Source organism: Neomonachus schauinslandi, chromosome 2 (genome assembly GCF_002201575.2).
Source record: "Neomonachus schauinslandi chromosome 2, ASM220157v2, whole genome shotgun sequence".
In the NCBI taxonomy this organism is placed as follows: Eukaryota; Metazoa; Chordata; class Mammalia; order Carnivora; family Phocidae; genus Neomonachus; species Neomonachus schauinslandi.
The window spans coordinates 116,688,308-116,711,286 of NC_058404.1; the positions used below are offsets into that span (position 1 = coordinate 116,688,308).

Genomic DNA, 22,979 nt, shown 5'->3' on the forward strand with positions numbered 1-22,979 from the left:
TTGCCTTTTAAACTACAGTGTTTCTTCTTTGCCCTGGGACAGGAAAATTTGTTCAGGGTCCCTCAGTACCATTACTCCTCACTGCAGTTTGCAGTGCCGGAGAGGGGGGTTCCTTTCATTGCCTTGTAAGGAGGACAAACTTTGAATTCTGCATGATTTCATTAGGTTCGTTTCCTTATAGTTGTTTTCTCCATCAGGAAAGGCTATTAGAATATGAGTAAACTACTATAAGTTAACAAAACCAACACTAGTAAAAGACTTTTCACTTAGAATTCATATATATTCATATATTCTAGCTTGTCCTGCCTTCCCTTGAAAGGACTTGAGGCTATTGTTTACAACTAAGGGAGATACAAGAAAACAAAGCAATTTGCCAAGGTATGACACGTTGCTACAGTGATCCTCTGATCTCTTTCCCTGGGCAGGCTGATAAAAGGGTCTCCCCTATTTCATAGCCTAGAAAGCATCCTATTGTGGGCAACAGTTTTGTTCCCAGTCTCCCAAGAAGTAAAAGGTGGTTCTACAATATTCAAACTACTCCAATATTCTCCCAATCAAAAACAAAACAAGGGGCGCCTGGGTGGCTCAGTTGGTTAAGCGACTGCCTTCGGCTCAGGTCATGATCCTGGAGTCCCTGGATCGAGTCCCGCATCGGGCTCCCTGCTCGGCAGGGAACCTGCTTCTCCCTCTGACCCTCCCCCCTCTCATGTGCTCTCTCTCGTTCGCTCTGTCTCAAATAAATAAATACTCTTAAAAAAAAAAAAAAAAAAAAAAAAAAAAAAAAAAAAAACTGAAAACAGTAATAGACAACAGGCAACATTAACAGTGCTTTTATTTACAAAGAATTGTTTTTACTTGGCTGTTTGGAAAACCACTAACATTTTCACTTTAGAAAACATTAAATAATAAACAAGATGTTATACAGTACTTTGGATAACTTCTGTCAGTTTAGTGCAATGTAGTATTGGCACCTAAAAGTGACCTTTTCGATTATTTTCCCCTTTCCTCTTCAGTTGTGCAGTTATAGGACCACAAAGGAAATGAATCACTAAAAATGGATCTAAAGCCCTACTGCCTGGCCCTTACTCGAAGGCTCACTGCTTTACATCCTGCTCCGGTCCTGCCTCCACCCAGTTAAATGACAAAAGATATTCTGTTGTAACTATTTTCAAAAAAAAAAATTACCATTTTGTGGAACTTGGGAGATTCCAATTGATAAAAGAAAGTGAATTACAGTGGTTCAGTGAAGCAACAATCCGGACAGTGGTGTTGAGCAGGGAACTCTTTCTCAGTGGCCAAGCTGTCACACACATTGTAGAGAGAATGCACCAGATAAAAAGCTCTCTAACCTCTGTTCCTTACTATGGTCTCTTTTAAAACCTAAAATATCCACTGAGCAAGTGAAAGGTTATACCTTTACCAAGAAAAAAAAATGAACCCTACCACATTAGGATATTAAGATACTAAAATACACGTCCATCATACTCTTAAGAATACGTTTTTTTTGTTTTGTTTTTTTTTTTTTCCTGTTTTAATCCTGCTAGGTTTGCCATAGAGAGGTCTTTTAGTGAGCTCTGCACTTGGTGGGCTTTTCCCCTTTTGATTCTCCTCCATTAGAGGCCAAAAGGTAAATGCCTAAAAAAGACTGTGGCATCGTCCAAATGACTCTGTTCTGAAGATTTTCATTACATAATAATAGGATTAAAACATCTTTCGGAAGATTCTGTTAACTCTACCTTGACATAAGAACATCTTTAACCATCTTAAATAGACAGATTTTCATCTAATTTTTTAAAAGCCTCAAAAAGAGAGAGGAGAGAGGGAGGGAGGGAGGGAGGGAGAGGGAGATTCACTTTTTTTCTTAAACAAAGGATTCTAATTTAACAATTGTCCCTGCCAGGAAATGCCCCCTCGCACTCCAGTCTAAGCCTGTTTCCTCTTGTTCTATTCTTAGCACATATGGAGAAGAGCTGGTCACCATCCTCTCTGTACCAACCATCCATACACTGGAAAACCAGCAATGGTTTGCCCCTCAGTCTTCTCTTCGCCACGTTGGATAATCCCAGTTCCTTTACTTTTTCATCATAGATCTTTTTTTCCAACCCTTTAATCATCTTTGTGATTCCTGGCAAAAACAGCAGAAAATATTTTGATTAATCAGAAATGAAGAAAAGCCTCATGAGTAAGTTGCCTTATAAAAGTCGTGTATTTTTTAATATGAAGGTAAAATATCCAGGGAGGAAATGTAGTTAGGGGTTCCTAGATCCTAGAATTCCAATCTTGTCCTCTTGCTCTGACATGTGTGTGAATCCAACAAAATGCCTCCAAACACAGGACTTGCTTCCAATCCCGTTCTGACAAGACAGCACATAGTTATGAGCTAGACCTGCCTAAATGTATATATGGACTTAAAAATTAGTATGAAAAATCTGTTTCAACAGACCTTCCCCCATGCTTCCCCTCGCCCTTCCAGAAACAGCATCTTTTCTCTGAAACAACCAGAGCTTTTACAGAGCTTTTTACAGATTACCAGAGAGAGCCATGTTATTGTAAAAACTGTTGGTTTTAAAGTATAACCTGAAACAGTGAGGGTTTTATATGGTAACTGCAGCTTCCTGTCTACCTGAATGGTTCACTATCCTTTTACAGTGATCAGACTCAAGGCTGTGAAAAACTTCATCCCTCCGCTACCACACCTGACATCTCTTCCGATTTTCTCTTGCTGCCAAAATAAAGTCATGGCACTGGATGACCTTTCACTGGGTAGTTTTTAATCTAAGAGATCCCAAGCTGCCTTTTCCCTTGCAACTAGAGTCTGTAAATACTAGGAACACGTAACTACTTAATATCAATAGCACATTTACACAAAACACACTACTAACGAGGGATTACGTGCCCACCCTACATAATTGTTTTTAAAAAAAATACAGATAAGGAGAATAAATGCATCTTGATATGTTACCCTTCTTTTATAAAGTGAATGGCAGTAAAAGTCAGAGTTCAGGTCAGGCCCGAGCTAACAAGTGAAGGGGAGAAACCACTTTCACAAGCACATTGTACAACATAGCTTAGGGGAAGTCAATACTACTCATGGTACAACACTGAACAGATAAGAGAATGGCCATTTGCACGCATTTCTTTTGAAAACTTCTCCCACAATTTGCTACTAGGAACACCCCGTAACCAGGACAAAGGATGGCACACGTGCCCAAGGCCTTCCTAAAAGAGCCGTAGCCTGGAAGGTAACACCCAAAGCTGGCTTGGATGCGCCCACAGGCGCCCCTTGTATTTCAAGGAGGGTGTTACTGTTCATTGGAATTGCACAAAAGCAGGCCACGAGGTGTGGGTCACCCACCAGACTTTCTCCTGACCCACTGACCCATTCTTCTCCTAGGCCTGATAAGAGGGAGGAGAGGACAGGAGGTGAAGATTGGAAAAAGAAAAGAGCAACAGGGGAATTCATTGCTAGTTCGGGTGTTGCTCGCGTTCTTCAGAGCAATGGCCTTTTCTCAGGCTCACATCATCCAATCCAATCTCCCCAGTGTGGCCACGCCTTTTTTCACCTCTGAAGATGACCTGGGGAGAGAATGCACACACCAGTCAAGCCTCCTCTGCCCCTTCCCAATGCCCGCTTGTTTCGCAAAATAAAGGCAAACTTTCCCCCAAACCAAATAGTAAACTTACTCAACAGAAGGAAAGACTAGAACATAACTAGTGTCACCCAAGGCTTGCCTTTTGGTAAAAACTCAAATCATCAGTAAACTATTAATCAGACCACATCACTCAGAAGCAGTTACTCTTTAAAAAAAAAGCCACTCTGAACGACAGACTACCTCAATTTAGGAATGCTTATGAAGTGGACACTTTGCCAAAGATTACCAAGGTTAGAAGTAAAAAAAAAAAAAAAAAGAAAAAAAAAAAGAGAAATGGAATATAAAGATGTAGAAATAAGAGCCGAAGATCTGGAAGATCATAATCATGCAGCCTATCCTAGACATTTGCTCTTTTTTCATTGGGTTAAGCTGGCTTTGTTGCCAAAAATGGATTTGAAACGGACACCACAATCCAATCACAGTGTTGTTTTACTTATGTAAAGTACAAACACTTTCTTGTATTTTTATCTTCTTTAGAGCATCCTTGCTCTTTTAAAAACCGAAACCTTTCTATGCTGTAATTTGAAATGACTTTATTTTTCCAAACAATATTTTTTTCAAAGGGTAAAACAAATCTAAGATAAAAGCTGTATTAATGGAGTCTATCCCTTTTAACATAGTTTCTAGAAACCATACCTATAGTCATAGATGCAGAATCTCCTAATAGCAAGTTTTATTAATATGAGCATAAATATGCATTTCCAAATACATTATTTCGATGGGATGCTACAGATCATTTTATTGCTACCTATGACTTGATTACTTAAGATAAAATTTATATATCCAATCAAAGCTTTTCCCACATCCTGTCCTGAATAGGACTTCCCAAGCATATTGTTCTCGGTTTCCACCCAAGGCTGCTTAACTATGATCTCTGAGGCAAAATTAGACTTTAAAGAAATATTTCAAAAAAAAAAAAAAAAACCAAAAAACACTTAGGGTAACTCTGAAAAGTAAAGGCATTGCAGAAAAAGGAAAAGCAGGTACAGTTAAGCTCACCATCTCTACCCTTTCAAGTTGTTACCTTTTTCTTTTTTAATTCCTGATTTTTTTTTTTCCATTAAAAATAGGGGCTTTTCACCAGCACTGGGGGAGAGTGGTGGTAGTCATAGGTTGCAATGAAGAATGTCAGAAGCAGCAAAAAGGGATTATAGGAAGAGGCAAAGAACAGAGTTCTCATATCCAGAAAAACACAAACCTTTGTGCCTGAATGCATGAAGAGAACAAGGCTTCTTCAGATTCAGATCTCAGAGTTCTCCTATGAAAGGAAAACTTCCCAGGCTCTGCCCCCTTTGCAGTTCTACTTACGCTCTTGACGTCAGCCCCTCGCAAGGTGATCTGTGTGTGCCTCCAGCCATGGCCACCATTTCTTCCCCACAGGGCTGCTCCGTGGGCACTGTGTTTTCTCACAAACACCTGGAGCGCGCCGGAGCGCAGCCCCGTCACCTTGTGCCTGAACGACAGGCACAGGTCCCCTGAATGCATGAGGTGGCCGAGAGGTAGCACCAAGCGAGCGGCCTTTCCCCCTGGGCCTTTGGCTCCCGACACTGTCAGATACTGTCCACCTGGAATGGGAAAAGCAGGGCTGTGTGTGTGCGTGCCGACATCCCTGTCTAGCACCAACAGCATGGATGGCAGGTTTACTTTGAATAAACTGCAACCTAGGATGGTCATTTGTACAGAATACCAGATTTGGGGAGAAAAATAGGTCTTATTTCTAGGCCTCCCTTAAATTCTGTGATTTGTGTTTACAGAAAATACTTGGCTCATGGAGAGTGCAAATTATGCCCAGGATGCGATAATGAGTAATCCTAACACTATGACCATTTCCTGTTGAATATGATCAGACATACACAGGCAGACACAAGCTCGCCGTCCTCACCAGTGTATGATTATGTTGTCAAACTGGCTGGCTGGTTGACTCTAAGTTGCCAGGGAGAATTTTCTATGTGGATAATTAACCCCCAGGCAGTAGAGCAGATGGTAGTCTAAAGGGGCACTAGATAGTTTTGTTCTTTCTTCTCTCTTTTTTTTTTTTCAATCTCTAAAGCAAGAAGCGTCCTTTGGAAAGGTCAGTTTGCCATGTTTCTCACACTGGAGTACCCCTGGCCCCAAGAAGATGCAGAGGTGTTCTGGACACCTCTACATCTTTCTGGAGCATCAATTTTATTTGTAGGTAAGCAGTTTAAGACACTTTTACATCAAATCTATAACATTATATATAATTAATATATAAATTATTACATATACATGTACACAAAACATTAAGGAAAACTTGCACTTTGGACAGGTCACTTTGATGAAGTCCTCAGATCCCTAGGGCTGCAGGGTTTGCTTCCCCCTATTGTTAGAGTAACCGCCACGGCCACTGAGAAGTGGGGGTTGGGGTGGCCCCTTCTCAAGAGAGGAAAAGTTGCAAGTAGTATTTTGAAACTCAGTCCATGTGCAAATGACACTCCGCCCAGCTGTTTTACTATAGCCAACTGAAAAACAACACTGTTTCAGCACTGAATTATCCCTAAGAAATATGTGGTTGGAATGTTGAACACCTGTACCTGTTTTGGTAGAGATGCTACTTATTTCTCAGTTAAAAGATACACCATCCTTTCTTTCTTATGCTTACTCTGTGTAAGACATGATAATTTGGGGGATGTCCTATTCTTCAAGTGACTTCTCTACTGAGTCCCCTCTGAGTATTCAAAGGACCAAATCGGTGATTTGTGTATAGTCCGCCTGTGCCAGGCTCATTAGCCTCTCTCAGGAGCATCTTTAGCCCCGCTAACAAGTCTTTGAAGGGAACACTCGTTCGGCTTGTTTTGCAGCTGCAGAAGCAGAGACTTGCAGAGGTGAAGGCACCCAAGATGTCACCCTGCCAGTGAGGGGCAGGGTAATGTTTTGAGCTCAGAACTGCCTGACCCCCTATTCAGCCCTTGCTGCTCTCAAACTGGAATCACGGGTTGAAGGGTTTCTGTCCCCCAGGAGACCGTGAACTTGTTGATGTCAGAACCAACCTTTCCCCCAGACCACCTCATTTTATATCCTAGCCTATGTAGGGCTTTGATGTCATTTGTTGAATAGAAGATGTTCTAAGAATATGGCAAAAAAACCTGCAGGGCAATAGGTCCTTGAGGCATGTACTTGACTCACCGAAAACACACACAGAATTTATCCTCCTCCCCCACCTGTGCCCCATCAAATTCATCCGAACAATATTTTGGGCCAAAACATTTAGATGGGGCTTAAATGTCTCCCCATAAGTCAGCTTTGAATCATCACAGGTATTTGGGTTAAGACTAAGATATGAGGTTATTACAATTAACCTGAAAGTTTTAAGAAAACAAAACCAGGATTACCTTGAGACCCTGTGGAACGTACACTAATATCGCTATGCCAGACACGGCCTGCAGACAACCTAACAAACCAAGGCATCCTAATGAGAGCCAAATAGTCCTGTTGTATAGGTATTTAAACTAAAATGTAAATCATGATAAATGAGGCTATAACTGCTCTTTCTCTATGGGGCTGCTCTGTGGGCACCAGAGTTTTGTTTTACCACAGAGAATTCTTTCCCTTTTTAATAGAAGGAAATGGCACGTGGGTGGAATAGTAACTAAGGGGAAAAACTGATCTAGTACCCCAAACAAGTTACCTATTAAACAAAATAAAAATTTTATTTCAGATTCCAAAGTACTGGTTTAAATATAAAATTACATTAAATATTTTCATGGTTTCAGTTTAAAGCATCATAATATCTAGTTTTTGGGTTTTTTTGTAGCATTTTTTTTTTCAAACAAAACAAAAACAAAAAAAAACCCCCAAAACTTGCCAGAAAGTTAGGTGATAAAATTTATTTATTTTTAACTCTGTACTGGTTTGTGCCTTTACAATTTCAATTAACGAAGAGAACATAATGTCCATTACTTTACCTGTTAACTGTGTGGTCATAAAAATGAGGGGGAGTTTTGCAGTGATTTTTTTTCTTCTATTTTTTGGCCTAGCTGAGAAACCAGCCCAGGTAGAACTAAGATCATTATGGTTTGCTGGTATTTACCTCTCAAATGCAAAGAGCTTAATTTTTTGTTTTTTAAGGGGAAGTAATACAGTAATGTCCACTGCAGGAAAAAAGAGAGAAATAGAAAAGCATAAAGGAAACTTATTTTTTTTATTTATTTTATTTTAAATTTTTTTTTTTTTTAAAGATTTTATTTATTTGAGAGAAAGAGAGCACATGAGAGGGGGGAGGGTCAGAGGGAGAAGCAGGCTCCCTGCTGAGCAGGGAGCCCGATGTGGGACTCGATCCCGGGACTCCAGGATCATGACCTGAGCCGAAGGCAGTCGCTTAACCAACTGAGCCACCCAGGCGCCCAAGCATAAAGGAAATTTAAATATGTCATGATCCCAAAACCCAGAGATGATAATTACTAACATTTTAACTTCTGAACTTCTCCTATGTAAATACATGAACACTAATGCACATGAATATGAACATTATTTGCAGTGTAGTAGCTTGTTTTCATTAAATATATCAGCCATTTTTCATAGCTCCAAGTATGCCATTAATAATTTAACCAATTTCTTACTGAAGTTTCCAAATTTTCACTTTTTATTTTTATTTTGTAATTTCAAGTTTTTATTTAAATTCCAGTTAGGTAACATATAGTGTAATATTAGTTTCAGGAATAGAGTTTAGTGATTCATCACTTACATATAACACCCAGTGCTCATCACAAGTGCCCTTCAAATTTTTACTTTTTTAAGATAAAAGTACCATAAAACAGTGAGACAAGCAAAAAAATAGTTGCAAAACATGAAAAGGACTAAATTCCCTTTTTAAATAAAGAACTGTACAAATCAATAATAAAAATCAATAATAAAAATACACAAAATAAAGGGCATCATAGAAAAAGATTACTTAAATATATGAAAAGATGGCCAAATTTTCACAGTAAGAGAAAATCAAATTAAAATTAAAAGGCAATGCCTTTTCACCTATAAGCTTAGCAAGGATAAAAAAAATAGTTTAATAAGATCTATTGAGGATGGTTCTTAAATATTACTGGTGAGAGCATAAATTGCTACAACTCTTATGAAGGTCAATTGAGAAAACTATCAAATTCAAAATGCCCATTCCCTTTGACCTAGCAATTCCACATCCAGGAATTTATCCTACTTTCAAGCAGATATGAAATGATACATGTACAAGGCTATTCACCGTTCTGCTGAAATGTGCCTCATTGGCACATTTGGATGTGGATGGCGGGTTAAACACAATGTGGTACATCTAAAAAGGAATGGAGTAATAGCCATAAAGAAGAGTAAGGTTGTTCTGTATGTACTGATGCAGGACAATCTCCAACAACAATGGCTAAAACTATTTTAATGGTAACTGTGGGCCAGGCACTGCTTTAAATGCATTTAATAGACACTATTCTCTCCATTTCAATACCCTGCTCAAGGTCAAAGCTAGCGCATGGTAGCTCTAGGTTTCAGCCCAAGCCTTCTGGCTTCAAAGTCCACGTGTGTGTTAACTCTTATAAGATATAATCTTTAAGTGACAAAAGCAAGGTACAGAGCAGGGGGCTGTTGTGTAGAAAAATGTATCATCTCTGGAAAGATAACCAAGAAACTGGTGGGATCTGGGGATCTGGGGAGGGTGACTAGGAGCCAAGGCTGGGGGCGGAAGCCTTTATTTTCACTGTTGATTTTTCCATTTATGTCTATTTCAAAATAATGTTTAATGCTGCAATAGACATACTGGCATGTAGGAGCTGGCTTGGTGGCTATATATTTTAAAGTGAATACCTTGTAGCTATCAGTAGCAGACACAGCACTGAGTCCGTTTCCTTCAACCCTGATCCCCAGAGATCAGGGTTTCAGGAAAAGGGCCCCCGGGGTCCAGCCTTGACATTTACAGAAAGCTGCGTCTTCAGGGTGTCACCACATCTGTCAGCAGCGCAATCTTAGAGGCACATATTAATTTCACTATCTCACAATGAAGTTCAAGACCGAATGGGATAAAACCTAATGAGCACCAGGAAAGCAGCTAGCAAATCAATGTACTCTGCAGGTGTTTCCCAAAGTTTTAAGTTTATTAGCATGAGAATATCTGCATAAGTAAATGCACATTAAAAATCAGTCGTAATTGTGGAAATCCAAACATATGTTCCTTTACAAATGGTACAGTCTAGATAGAAAAAAAGTTAGCTTGGTAATTAGATAATACACAGATAATTAAATTGGTTCTATTCTTCTCTAGTCTTAGCATGGGATATACACACACTCACATCCCTGAACTTCCTAGAAGAAAAACAGGCATTTTTTCATAATAAGCCTTATTAGTATTTTTCCATCAGTATCTGGTTAGAATTCCCCAACATACTCTAAAAAGCTCCTCCGCAATTCCAGCCTGACATACGCCGTGCAGTCCTACCCCATCTTCCCCTCTGCCATCCTTTGGTCCTCCCATCCGCTTCCCAAGCTGGAGCCCGGCTGCTCAGTTTGGGAAGACCTGGGAGCATTCCATTCTGAGTCAGAGGCTCTCAGAGGTGGTGTAGCAGATTTTCTAATCCAACACTTACCCAATGCTCAAAACAACATCTTGCTACATGTCACCCAAACGCCTCCACCAACAGAGAGCTCCCTATTTCCAACTCATCCTGTTCTCTTTAGACAGCTCTGATGATTGGCAAGTTCTTTCTGAGAGTGAACCAAAATTGATCTCCCTATAGCTTTTACCTACTGATCTGATTTCTCATCCCCTTGTGGTTCCAGAATAACTGTGATAGATGTTGTTGGTCAAATATTTGAAGAGCAGTCTTGCTCCATTATTTCTTTTCCGAGCTGAACATTCTGATTTCTTTACTTGTTTTCCCACAGGCTTTGAGATACCTTTCCATCTAGGTCGTGTTCTTGGAAGTGACCTACAATTATCTCTGTTCTTCTCAGACCAGAAAGAACCCACCAAAGTGGATTTGCCATTCTGGAAGAAATACCCTATTTCTATGGAAATGACCTAACTTTTTGGCAGTGATGACACAGGTTTCACTCAAACTGAATAATTACTTGCTAAAATGTTAAAGGCTTTCACCCCTCTTGTTTAACTTCCTCTCGCATCCTAGCTATCAGCAGAAGGGAAGAGGGGAAGCGACACAAGCAAAGAAAGAATGGCCCCCCTTAGGGGCCAGAGACCATCATCAGGAGCTACCCAGTCACACAAACAGCCACCACCTCCTTTCAATTTGTTCTATGCTATCATCGCCAAATGACTGTTCCACATTTTTTGGTCTACCATTCTAATTTCCAATCACCTCTTTCTAGCAGAGGGCAAGTGGAACTTGGATCACCACAAATGTAAACATTTACATATGTAATGAATAATACAAAGTGTTAAAATACAAACCTGGTTCTACAACAGAATACGGAAATTTTAAAAATCAAGAATTTTACATGGATTTTCTACACTGGATGCCTCTGTGGAAGTATAATGAGGTCCTCTGAGTTTAGCATGAATAGCTCTCACCAATGTACCTTACTCGAAAGAGTTCTTCATCATGACCATGAACAACGTTCACTATTCTATCCTACGTGACTGTCAAAGATGCTTCATCCTGTAGCCAACGACTTCAGGTCAGTGGTCAGTCAAATCTACAGGCCTGAGATCTGCTAAGCAGACAGTACACACACACAAGTGTAGGGGGGAGGCCACACAAAGTACAGGGAGGCCTAGATATGAAGTCCATTCTTTAGCTTTGTGGCCTTAGGAAAGGTATACAACCTCTGGGCCTCAGTATTGCCATCACAGGGTGGGTGAGAGGATTAAACTGAACCAATAGGATGATGAATGAGTCAGGACTACTGTAGATATTAAATAAATGGTTTCTCTCTTATCCACAGATATCTGTGACATTAATAATAATGTCCTCCTCAGAGTCAAGCTTAAATGAGAGGAACCTCACTGTGTGTATGGGGGGGCCCACTAAAATTTATTTTATACCTAAGAAATCTAAAAACCCATTTGAACTTACTGAATATTCATATTTTTAAAAGCTTACCCCAAATTTTCATTTTTTTTAAGATTTCGGAGAGCATGCGTGTGCATGAGTGGGGGAAGGGGCAGAGGGAGTGGGAGACAAGCAGACTCCCCTCTGAGTGGGGAGTCCAACGTGGGGCTCGATCCCAGGACCCCGAGACCATAAAGAGCCAAAATCCAGAGTCAGACACTTAACTGACTGAGCCACCTATGTGCCCTCAAATTTTCGTTTTTAAAAATCTGTTCTATTTTCACCTTAGGGAGATCTAATGAATATATTTTTGGGCTAATTTTTTAAATAATTCTGTACTCACAACGTGCAACAAGGACTAATACCATAGGTATCTCCAAGGAGCATTTAGGCATACAACAAAATCTACATTTTAACAAGGCCCCTAGCTGATCTGTATGCACCCTGAAGTTTAAGAACTGGTTTAACAGAGCATATCTTCCCTCAAGTTAACTTTTATATGTTTTGTGCTCTATCTATATACCTGAGATGCTATTCAAGAACTAGGCTTTTAAAACAAAAAACACACTTTTTCTTCATGTCTTGTATCTTTCATTCTTAAGTCTAGAACCAGAAGTATAAAAGGAAGAAAACAAATTTAACTCCTCACCCTCCCATTAAATTGGCCCCACCCATAAAAGATTTAATTACTGTGGGGAGGAAAAAAACCAACAACAACGTGTAACTTTGCTTTCTGAAACAAGACGACAAAACATCTTGTAAGCACTGAAACACTATGTCAGTAGGAAGCATACAATTTAAAAGTCTGTTAATTTTCCAAGGAACTATGTCTAAATCTACCTCTCTAATAACATTCTCCTGTGGAATAAATGGTGGTAATTTATAACTAATTTCTCCAGCATCTAAGTTAGGTGGAAATTTTTTCCAGAGAAATATTCAAAACTTCACAGAAACTTCCAGTGTCTCTTTCTGCTATGTATCGCATCTTTTTAAAAAAGGACAAAGTTGAGAAAACAACTGGGGATGACAACCAGAGCTGGTGTTATATTATTTCTGTCATGCCTGGGAATGGGGCACAACAAATAACTCAAATTCTCTGTTAGAGTGAGCCTAAAGGTTTTACTTAGAAACTAGATGGTCTTTTAATGAACTACTTGTCTTCTCATAATATAATTCTAGTTTATTGCTGACTAGTTCACTTAAAAAATATGCAATATGAAATGCTGGGCGAGATCTTTCTTTACTGAATAAAGAGGGTAAACAGAGATATGTTACAGTATTCTTGATTGTTAAAACCAGGTCCCCAGACAGGATCAAATTGATAGAGATTAACTGGTTTTACCTGTTGGATCTCTCACTGGTTCCCAGTGCAAGTCACTGTCTTTTTCCCTGATCCATCCACAAAGCCCATGGTCGAAATTACAACTGTGTATCAGAACACCTGTAAGAAAACGACCAGAAAGATGTGTAGACCACAATGGCACAATTTGTAAAAACAAATTTGTGAACTAGGGTTATCGATCTGTACACGTGTTCTTTTCTAGCCACACTTAACTATCCGACCAGAACTTCCCTCCATGAGATAAAAGAGCACATGAATCCTTCCTTAGAAAAACTGTGCATGTGTGTTCAGCTGTAAAAATAGAACACAACAATGTTGCCAGATTATGACCTTGTTACATCATCACTTACAAAATAGGGTTTCCTCTTCATAGTTTAAGTGCTGCTTTAATATTTTTTTAAAAAGATGATGATGATATGTAATTATTTTCACTCAACAACTGTATAACTTCAGAGGAAACCAAGTTGTTAAAAAAAAGTACACTTTTCCCAGATGTAACTAAGCAATCTACAATTTAAAAGTCATTTTCAGGAAATGGAAGGAAACAATAAAATGTCATAACATGCTAAAAATGTAAGGATGTACCTGGATCATCCTTTGCTTCATCATCTGCACTGACTCCCCTTTCAATTTCAAATATTTCAAACAAGTCGTTTGAAGGCTGCCGTGGAACTGCAAGAGAGAGAGGTTTGGTCTGGTTTGGGTGAGGTATTGATAAAGACACAGGCCTTAACCAGGGCATAGGAGAAGACCTAGGCATTTCACGCATCTGGAAGAATCCAAAATATTTCATTACATGTCACTTTAAGATTCATGATGTTTCTTCTATAGGGACTTAGGACTATAACGTTTATCTGAGTACAATTTTTAAAAATGTTTTCCAAAAGTTTCTAAAATACAACATAAAAATACATTAAAAAGTCTTTGCCTGGAAAATACGTTTTAAACGAGCTACCAGTTTCTAGCAAAATATTCACCTCTGTCAAATTCTAGAACTTGTTTCTATGAAAGATACATTATGAACTCTAAATGAAGGCGGTTTTAATGGAAAATGCCTGCAACTGCAGTGAATGGTTTGACTTTCTAACCACAGCATCAACTCCCCTCCAGTGAAGGCTGCCCACTGCTGCACTCCATCTACAATTCTTACCACAGCTGGGTTCCCTGGCTCCTTAAAGATCAAATCCCAACTCCCTGATGCAGCATTCACAACCCAGCCCCCAAAACACACAAAATACTGTCCAAATCATGCCATTCATTTTCACATATCTGGTCCCATCCCCAGCTTGGGATTCTCTTGTTCCTACTAATTAACCTGCCAAACTTTGCCTATTTCCCTCTTCTTCTTCCCGTCTTCCCCACTGTAAATATCATGCCTGGCTGAAAACTTTCATGCCCCAGGTGAATTAAATCATTCCTCCTTGTACTCTCCAAAGGCTCATGTGCACACCTCTCTATTACACTCTTCTATAGAGAATTGCAGCTATTCACATACATGTGTGTGTGTCCCTCTGCTAGTTTCTGAGGTCCTGGAGGGCATCAACTGTGCCTTATTCATGTGACATTTCCAAGGTTTGACCTGGTGACAGATCCTCAATAAGTGTTTACTGCACGGATGTGAAAATCTTATCAGAAACTCATTTTGTCAACGCTTTTCCTCAAATGAACCAACTGGGACAGAGCTTAAGAATCTACTTTTTTGGGTGCCTGGGTGGCTCAGTTGGTTAAGCGACTGCCTTCGGCTCAGGTCATGATCCTGGAGTCCCGGGATCGAGTCCCGCATCGGGCTCCCTGCTTGGCAGGGAGTCTGCTTCTCCCTCTGACCCTCCTCCCTCTCATGCTCTCTGTCTCTCATTCTCTCTCTCAAATAAATAAATAAAATCTTTAAAAAAAAAAAAAAGAATCTAGTTTTTTAAAAAGAGTCATTTAAAGCATTAGTTATTCAATGTATATTTGTCCCCCATATGCCAAGTACCATGGCAGGCCAGGGAGACAGCTAAAGGGGTGAACAAGACCAACTAGGACCTGACCCTCTGGGAGCTTGCATTCGAACTAGAGAGGCAAACATTAAACCACACTAAACATAAATCCACACTACAATTCTAAATGTTGATGAGGGCTGTGAAGGAAAAACACCAGACGATGTCCTGAAGAGTAACTGGGTTGGAGGGTGGGGGGTATGTGGGAATATCCGTGAAGGGGAATTCCTGACCAAAGACCAGGGCTACTCCCTTCTCTTTGCCAGAACCTCATTAACTATATTTTTATAAGGCAGGGAGTAAAAGAAGTCGAATGCCAAGGAACAGATCAGTCAGAGGGTTCTTTTTCAACACTATTCCTATTATTTTTAGCAAGATTTTTAAAAAATTAATCCCATAATATTTGCACTGATTTTTTTTTAGCTTTCTACTTTTAAAGTTTTTCCCTTTTTGTTTCAGAAGTCCAAACAGTGAAAACCCATTCCCCCCCCCCCCCCCCCCCCCCACATACACTTGCATATACCCAGGCTGAAAGGGATGGGAGAAGAGAAGCTGGTCAATAGACAAGCTTTAGGGACACACCGCCGTCACAGGTGCCCTAGGGGGTGAGGTAACTGGCTACCTTCTTGTACACCCCAATGACTCATGGCAATGCATTTATAGCTTTCCTTTCTTCCTTTAGGACTCTAAGAGGGAGACTGCCTCTTATTTACTAGAAATATTACAAAGTTGTAGGCAAACATGCTTCATTTCTCATGACATAGAGAAAGTTCAAAAAATTCTATAGAACAATCATTTTTTTGTTCTCTTGTAACTTATACAAATTATCTCTGGATTGGAACAGCTCAAATCTTACAGTACCATAGGATGGTGCTACATTATGGCAGTTTGTCAGCCCCCTTTTTTTCTAGCTGAAGGACTGTTACATGGTAAATAGAGTCTTGGTATAGAGAGGGAGGATTGAACAAAGGTTTCCTGGCACAAAGGGCCTGTTTTTTGTTTGTTGTTGTTGTTCTTAGAAGCATCCTTATTACAGGTGATCTTAACACTATAATACATATATTACAACATGTGGATAACTTCCAGTCACTGATACAACACTTGTCATAGGAAGCTTGCAAGTAGCTTAGAAACATCTATGTTATAAGTGAACTCATCACTTCATTCTTCCTAAAATGGGTGCAGTTTCCACCTACACAACACTGTTCTCTATGGTGCTTGCAGGATGTGTTCTTAGAAACCTCTGTATTACAAATGTACTTAAACACTTTATGCTTATTTAGTGGGTATCACTTCCATTACCGACATAACACTGTGTGAACACAGCTTGCAAACTCCTTCTTAGAAACATCTTATTAGAAGTGTTCTTAAACAATCCATTGCATGCATTAATATAATGAGGGTGACTTCCGCTCACAATAATAAACTGGTCATAAAGGGAGATCAAGGGGAACCTCACTAAGGAAGCACCATTTAGACCAAGAGGGAAAGAATGTGGAAACTTCCAAGCAAAAAGCAAAGTGTTGGGGGGGGTGGGGGGAAGGGAGTGTTTCAGACAGCAATTACAAAGAAGGTGCTCAAAACATTTACAGAAAGGCATTCATGATGCCTATAGGAAAGATGCTGAGAAATGGGGAAAGTGATGTGGGATGAGGTTGAAGAGAAAGGAAGGGAGGAGATCACACACTTGGAAAACAGCAACTCAAAGAATTAGTCATCTAACAACTTGCAAAGTGCCAGATGTTTCATTAATAGTTCTTGGAAACCAAGTGCCTAAAATACTAACTTCAGCAGCAGTTGATCAAGCACACCCTCACTGCAGTTCATGGGAAAACATTCCAAGGAATTTAGAGGCCTGACATGCTCAGCAGCTATTAGTTCTTACAATTCTGTGTACTCTACTCTGTAACTCTGCCAAATTGTTCAACTATTTCTCCTTTCTCACACCACTATGGATTGCTAAGAGTGTTCCACTGAAGTGTCAGGAGAAGGTTCACTACCCCACTCCCTGGCATATTTTATGGTTTATGTGAAAATACTAAGTGAAGTAAGTAGTGGGAAAAAGTCATTCAAGCAGTATGACCTCAACTATGTACAAGAAAAACAAGCAAACAAAACAACAGACTAGAAACAAGAGTGACAAAAACAACACCCCCTCCCAAACATATACGGTCAGTTAACTTACAATAGAGAAGCCAAGAACATGCAATGGGGAAATGCAGTCTCTTCAAGAAATGGTGTTAGGAAAACTGGACGGCCATATGCAAAAGAATGAAACTGGACCACTATCTTACACAATACACAAAAATGAACTCAAAATGGATTAAAGACTTGAATGTAAGATCTGAAAACATAAAACTCCTAGAAGAAAAAGGCAGTAATCTCCTTCACATTGGTCTTGACAGTGAGTTTCGGGATCTGATTCCAAAAGCAAAGGCAACAAAAGCAAAAATAAACAAGTAGGACAATATCAAACTAAAAACCTTCTTCACAGCAAAGGAAACAATCACCAAAATGAAAAGGCCAGCTACTAAGTAGAAAATATCTGCAAATCATATCTGATAAGAGGTTACTACCCAAAATATATAAAGAACTCCTACAATTCAATAGTAAAAAAATCCAATTAAAAAATGAGTTCTAAATCAACATTTTTCTGAAGAAGACATACAGAGGCCAACAGGTACATGAAAAGGTGCTCAATATCACCAGTCATCAGGGAAATGCAAATCAAAACCCTGATGAGGTATTATCACCAGTCATCAGGGAAATGCAAATCAAAACCCTGATGAGGTATCACCTCACACCTATTAGGACGGCTGCAATCAAAAAGAAATAATGTTGGCAAGGATGTGGAGAAAAGGGAACCCTGGTGCATTGTTAATGGGAATGCAAATTGGTGCAATCACTATGGAAAACAGTATGGAGGTTCCTTGAAAAAATTAAAATTAGAACTGCCACATGATCCAGCAATTCCACTTCTGGGTATTTATCTGAAGAAAATAAAAACACTAATTCAAAAAGATATAAGCACTCTCATATTCACTGCAGCATTATTTCTAACAGTAAAGATCTGGAAACAACCTAAGTGTCCACTGACAAATGAATGGATAAAGAAGATGTGGTCTGTATATGCACAGAGGAATATTATTCAGCTATAAAAAGGAATTAAATCTCGCCACTTGTGACAACATGGACGGACCTTGAAGGCATTATGATAAGTGAAATGAGTCAGAGTAAAATACCACAAGGTCTGGCTCACAGATAGAATCTTTACAACAGAAACAAGCTCATAGATACAGAGAACAGATTGGTTGCCAGAGGCAAGGGGTGAAAGGTGGGCAAATGGGGCTCAAAAGTTACAAACTTCCAGTTATAAAGTAAATAAATTATAGGGATATAATATACAGCATGGTGACTATAACTAGTAATACTGCAATGCATATTTTAAAGTTGCTAACAGCATAAATCTTAAAATTTCTCATCACAAGATTTTGTAACAAAGTATGATGGGTGTTAACTGGAGTTATTGTGGTTATCATTTCAACATACATACAAATATTAAATCATTGTGTTGTACACCTGAAACTAATACGGTAGATCAATTATACCTCAGTTAAAAAAAAAAAAAAAGAAATACACCAATATGCTAATAATGGTGGTCTGAGTATTGGAAATGAAAGTGATGTTTTCCCATTTGTTCGGTTTGCTTTGTCTTTTGTAATTGTATATTTTTAGGACTGTTCATAAAAAGAAAATTTCTGTTGTAATAGAAAAAAAGTACCTAAAACATAGAGAGTTCTGTGAGAGCACATATATAGACCTCTACCCCATAGCAACTATATGTCTGTTACTTGTATTTTGATTGCTCAAACAGAACTTTTTAATTTATTTGAGAGAGCGACTGAGCACATGCACTGGGGGGGGGCAGAGGGAGAGGGAGAAGCAGACTCCCCGCTGAGCAGGGAGCCCAACGTAGGGTTCCAACCCAGGACCCCAGGATCATGACCCGAGCTGAAGGTAGACGCCCAACCGAATGAGCCACTCAGGCCCCTCAAAGAGAATTCTGAATAGAGTCTTGGTACCTGTTATTAAATGTGAGGCTATGAAATTGAAATATATTAGTGAATTTGTACATATTCTTTGATTCAAGAGAACTAGTTTAATCAATGTAGAAAATATTAAATGACTAGCCTTGCCTAAAAATAGATAACCAGAATAGATACTTGTACATGATTCTTCTAATTATTTTCCCTGCTTTGCATTTTAGCTAACAGTCACTTTAACTATGCAATATATCTATTTTATAAAAAACAAACACATATCTGATACTGTGTAGTAACTGGACCATTAATTCTTAGAATGGTATAATTTTAGAGATTAAAAAAAGGATAGGAGAAATGCTAACAATACAATTCCTCTACTGTCTGTCCGTCTATCCATCCTCCCTCTATTCTATCCACTTTTTATTCCAGTCAGTCAAGAAAGAGAATCCACTGGGTACAAGGCACTGGGCTAAGAACTTGTGAAGCAATGCGAATACACTTGCCTTCATGGGGTCTAATTTCTAGAGGTGAAGACAGACCTCTAACAATTTCCCCAGGTAATGAATGCTTTAAAAGACAAGTAGAGGAGGCTGTGTGAGCATGGGGGTGGGGCCTGGGGGCTGGCTAAGCTAGCCTGGGGAGGACAGATGCACGAAGATCTCTGAGAAGTGATGCTCACACCAGGACAGGAAGGATGCATTACTGAGAGCTAGTGCCCTAGGGAATGAAAAGGTGTGGAATTCAAACGTCCTTCCAGCTCTAGAGCTCACAGGTGGGGAGGCAGGTTGCGGGAGGAAGGGCACCAAATGAAGCTAGAGACAGATGTGGGCAGATTAAAGCCCTGTAGAGATTTTGGGCTTTATTCTGGTAGAAGCTGGAAGTCTTTGCAAAATTTCAGGTCAAGTGCAATGTTCTGGCTGTAGCATGGAGAATAAATAGGAGGGGGGGGGGGGGAAAGTGGGGGGCAGAGAGCCATCATGACCAAAATTAACATAAACTAAAGAATGGTCATATAGTCTTTAAAAGATTTATTTCCTAAACTTTTTCCTTCCATTGGCCAATGTTTTACCCACCAAAACACTATCACTTGCCCAGTGCTGCTTACAGCCTTCTGCATGAACTAAAATAAAAGGAAGGTGCAGGTATGAAGCATGCAGACAACTGGATAAAAACGTGGTTGGACTGTGCTTAGGGACCTGGTACTCTTTCCCAGTGGCTGGAGGGCCCGGGAGACCGTGAGAAGAATTGGCCACACGAATAAGCAGGAAATCTCTTTAAAAAGACCCTTTGGCCCATTTTCCATTAAATATATTTCCCCCAGGAACATAATACTAATATATAGCTGTGTTCATAAATGAGGTTTCCCAAATAGTCAACTATACTATTACCCAAAAAGCATTAAGAGTAAGCACTGTGAAGTAAAAGTAAATATTATATACACACCTCCCACTGCCAGACTTCTTCCAAAGAGTTAACCGTAGTAAAATGTAAGCACTATTTATTAAAGGTGGCTTTGCAAATTCTGTTTCTCTTCCAGGGTGGTTCCCATGACATTACCCAGGCTAATTCTGGCATTTGTCGTGAGATGAAAAGATTAAAGACAACACTGTCTTAAATTGTTTCTATGGTCAGGGTTTTTGTTCAGTGGAAGAGAATGGTGCATATGTAACTCTCCTAATATTCTGAAGGCTCTTTCTGAAAGCAAAACCTAGGGGATTTTTAGAGACTACAGAGTAGGAATGAATGACTGGGTTTTATGAGGCAGTTTCCTGCCTCTCTCTCTCCCCCGCCCCCTCCCCTGGCCCCTTCTTTCCCTCTCCAGATGAAGAACATACGCATGCATTATAGCTTTAAATGACCAGAGAGAAGCAAATAAAAGGATTGGAAAGGAGCTTCTGAAATTTCCTTAACCACATTAGAGAAAATTCTTAGCCATATACTGATTACTAGCAAAAAGAAAAGGGTTTCTGGGCTCCACAGAAATAAGCCCTTGTCTGCCAAAGCTTTCATCCCATAGGAAGAATCTAAAATGTTCAAAAGCCCTTTGGGCTGAGAGTAAAGAGCAGAACTGGGAAAAAATCAATCTCTGGTGAAAGGTGGAACATAGACACTGCTCCAGTACTCAGTAAGGAGCCCAATTTACGTGGCTCACCTATTTCTCCTTTAATAAAGTTTCAGAACAACTGAAAGCACTGACTGGGGCAAACCCAGGAGAAAAGAATATCTAAAAGATGGTTCTTTTTTAAGTATGACCATAAGGATGAGAACACAACTTTTCCAGAGCAAGAGAACACCTGACACGTTCTGTTCTCTCTCCCTCTTCTGAAGCCAAAGGAAACCATGAAGAGTAGCCCTGTCAGGAACATTCCAGAGCAGGTGGTGAGCAGAGTACCTGATCTCAGGCTGCTGCTGGACACAAGGTGGGGGGGGGGGGGGGGGGGGTTTTTTGCCTGCAGAAGCTCACCTGCTGTGCGGGACACATGTCAGTGCCCTCAGGCCAAAGAAATCCCTTTAAAGGAAAAACAGCTTTTATTTTTGGAATTTATCAGACACATCCTGTAACATGTTTCCCACCTAGATAGACTCATCTCTCAAAAGGCTGTTGTCACCACTGACACAGCAAAGAAGTTGAGGGGATCCTGTCTTTTAACATCACAACTGTTCACCTAGTTGCTATGAACACCTAAGGGAAACAGAATATTCCAATGATTTGGTAAAAAGTAAAGGACATGTGAAGTAGCTAGCTTTCTATTTGTATTTTCTCTGCTCACCCAATAGCTCACACTAGCAAATCGATTTGGTTCAAAAGGATCTGGTTAGCCGAAAATAATATTAAAATATAATGACCCATAATAAAAAGCATTATAAAAGCATCATAAAAATATAGACTCGGAACTGAACACAAAATGGGGCTGTATTTTATGAGTTAAGTAGGGCTTATTTCTGTGGAGCCCAGAAACCCTTTTCTTTTTGCTAGTCATCAGTATATGGCTAAGAATTTTCTCTAATGTGGTTAAGGAAATTTCAGAAGCTCCTTCCCAGTCCTTTTATTTGCTTCTCTCTGGTCATTACTATATACTTGAATTCAACAACAGCCACAGAGGTAGTACTGGCTGCCATGTATTGAATTCTTAGTATATGGTGAGAGTTTTATGTGCACCCACAACAGCTCAATGAGGTGGATACTATTATCATCCCCACTTACAGATGAGGAAATGAAGGCAGAGGAAGATTTCGTAACAGGCCCCAAATCACAGAGTGGCTACGAGCACAGTACTTTTCCTCACAACACTACAGACAGATGTGCATTCAACTTAAAACATTTTTGATTTCTGACTTCGGTCACGTTCACCAAGAATTCAATCTGTACCTTCCGGGGAGAACGATTTTTTTTTTTTTTTACCAGCCACCGTCAAATCAAATTAAATAGAAATCAAAAATCTTGGAAACTTTCCGAATTCACCGCACCAGATCCTGACCTGTAAGCAGCGACAACTCGCTCCTTCCAAACACCAGCAGAGATGTAATCTCCAGGAAGATGTCAGGCATCTTAGGGTCTCTGGTCTTTACCAGAAAGCAAACCCCTCAGCAGAAACAACCTTTTACCCATTACCACACAGCATCAGGAAAGAGACTAAGAATAATGAGACCACACCAGCCACAGCCTCCGTAAAATCCACAGAAGGAAGGCAAGAAAAGGAAACTGTACACAGTGCACAGCAGAGCAACAATCTTCAAGTGGAAAGTTTTCTTTTTACTGCCTGATACTTGGAATTTCAACACATTCTCAGGATCTAGAATAACAAAGCAACAGGGAGTCTGGTTCTCTGATAAGGCCACTCCTAAGAGCACCTGATACACATTACATTATATTCTGTAATCTTTATTTGGCAACACTTCTTTTCTTTATGTGACCCAGATGCTCCATGCCGCATTGTAGGCACAACTGCTACATTTGAACA

At 39.7% G+C, this 22,979-nt stretch overlaps 1 protein-coding gene across 5 annotated transcripts in view; it reads right to left on the reverse strand.

Moving 5' to 3' along the window:
- Positions 1–829: 829 nt before the first annotated feature.
- The window catches only part of NPNT (nephronectin), a 79,533-nt gene continuing 57,383 nt past the window's right edge, over positions 830–22,979 (reverse strand). For 3 of the 5 annotated variants that reach the window (XM_021680362.2, XM_021680360.2, XM_021680361.2), the window contains 4 exons: positions 13,581–13,667; positions 12,996–13,094; positions 4,962–5,218; positions 830–3,576 (listed from right to left, as the gene is read on the reverse strand). In XM_021680362.2, the coding sequence (XP_021536037.1) occupies positions 3,466–3,576; positions 4,962–5,218; positions 12,996–13,094; positions 13,581–13,667 (554 nt within the window). In that variant the 3' untranslated portion in view covers positions 830–3,465. The remainder of the gene's footprint in view (positions 3,577–4,961; positions 5,219–12,995; positions 13,095–13,580; positions 13,668–22,979) is intronic. The other 2 variants (XM_044912653.1, XM_044912652.1) reach the window with 1 other exon arrangement.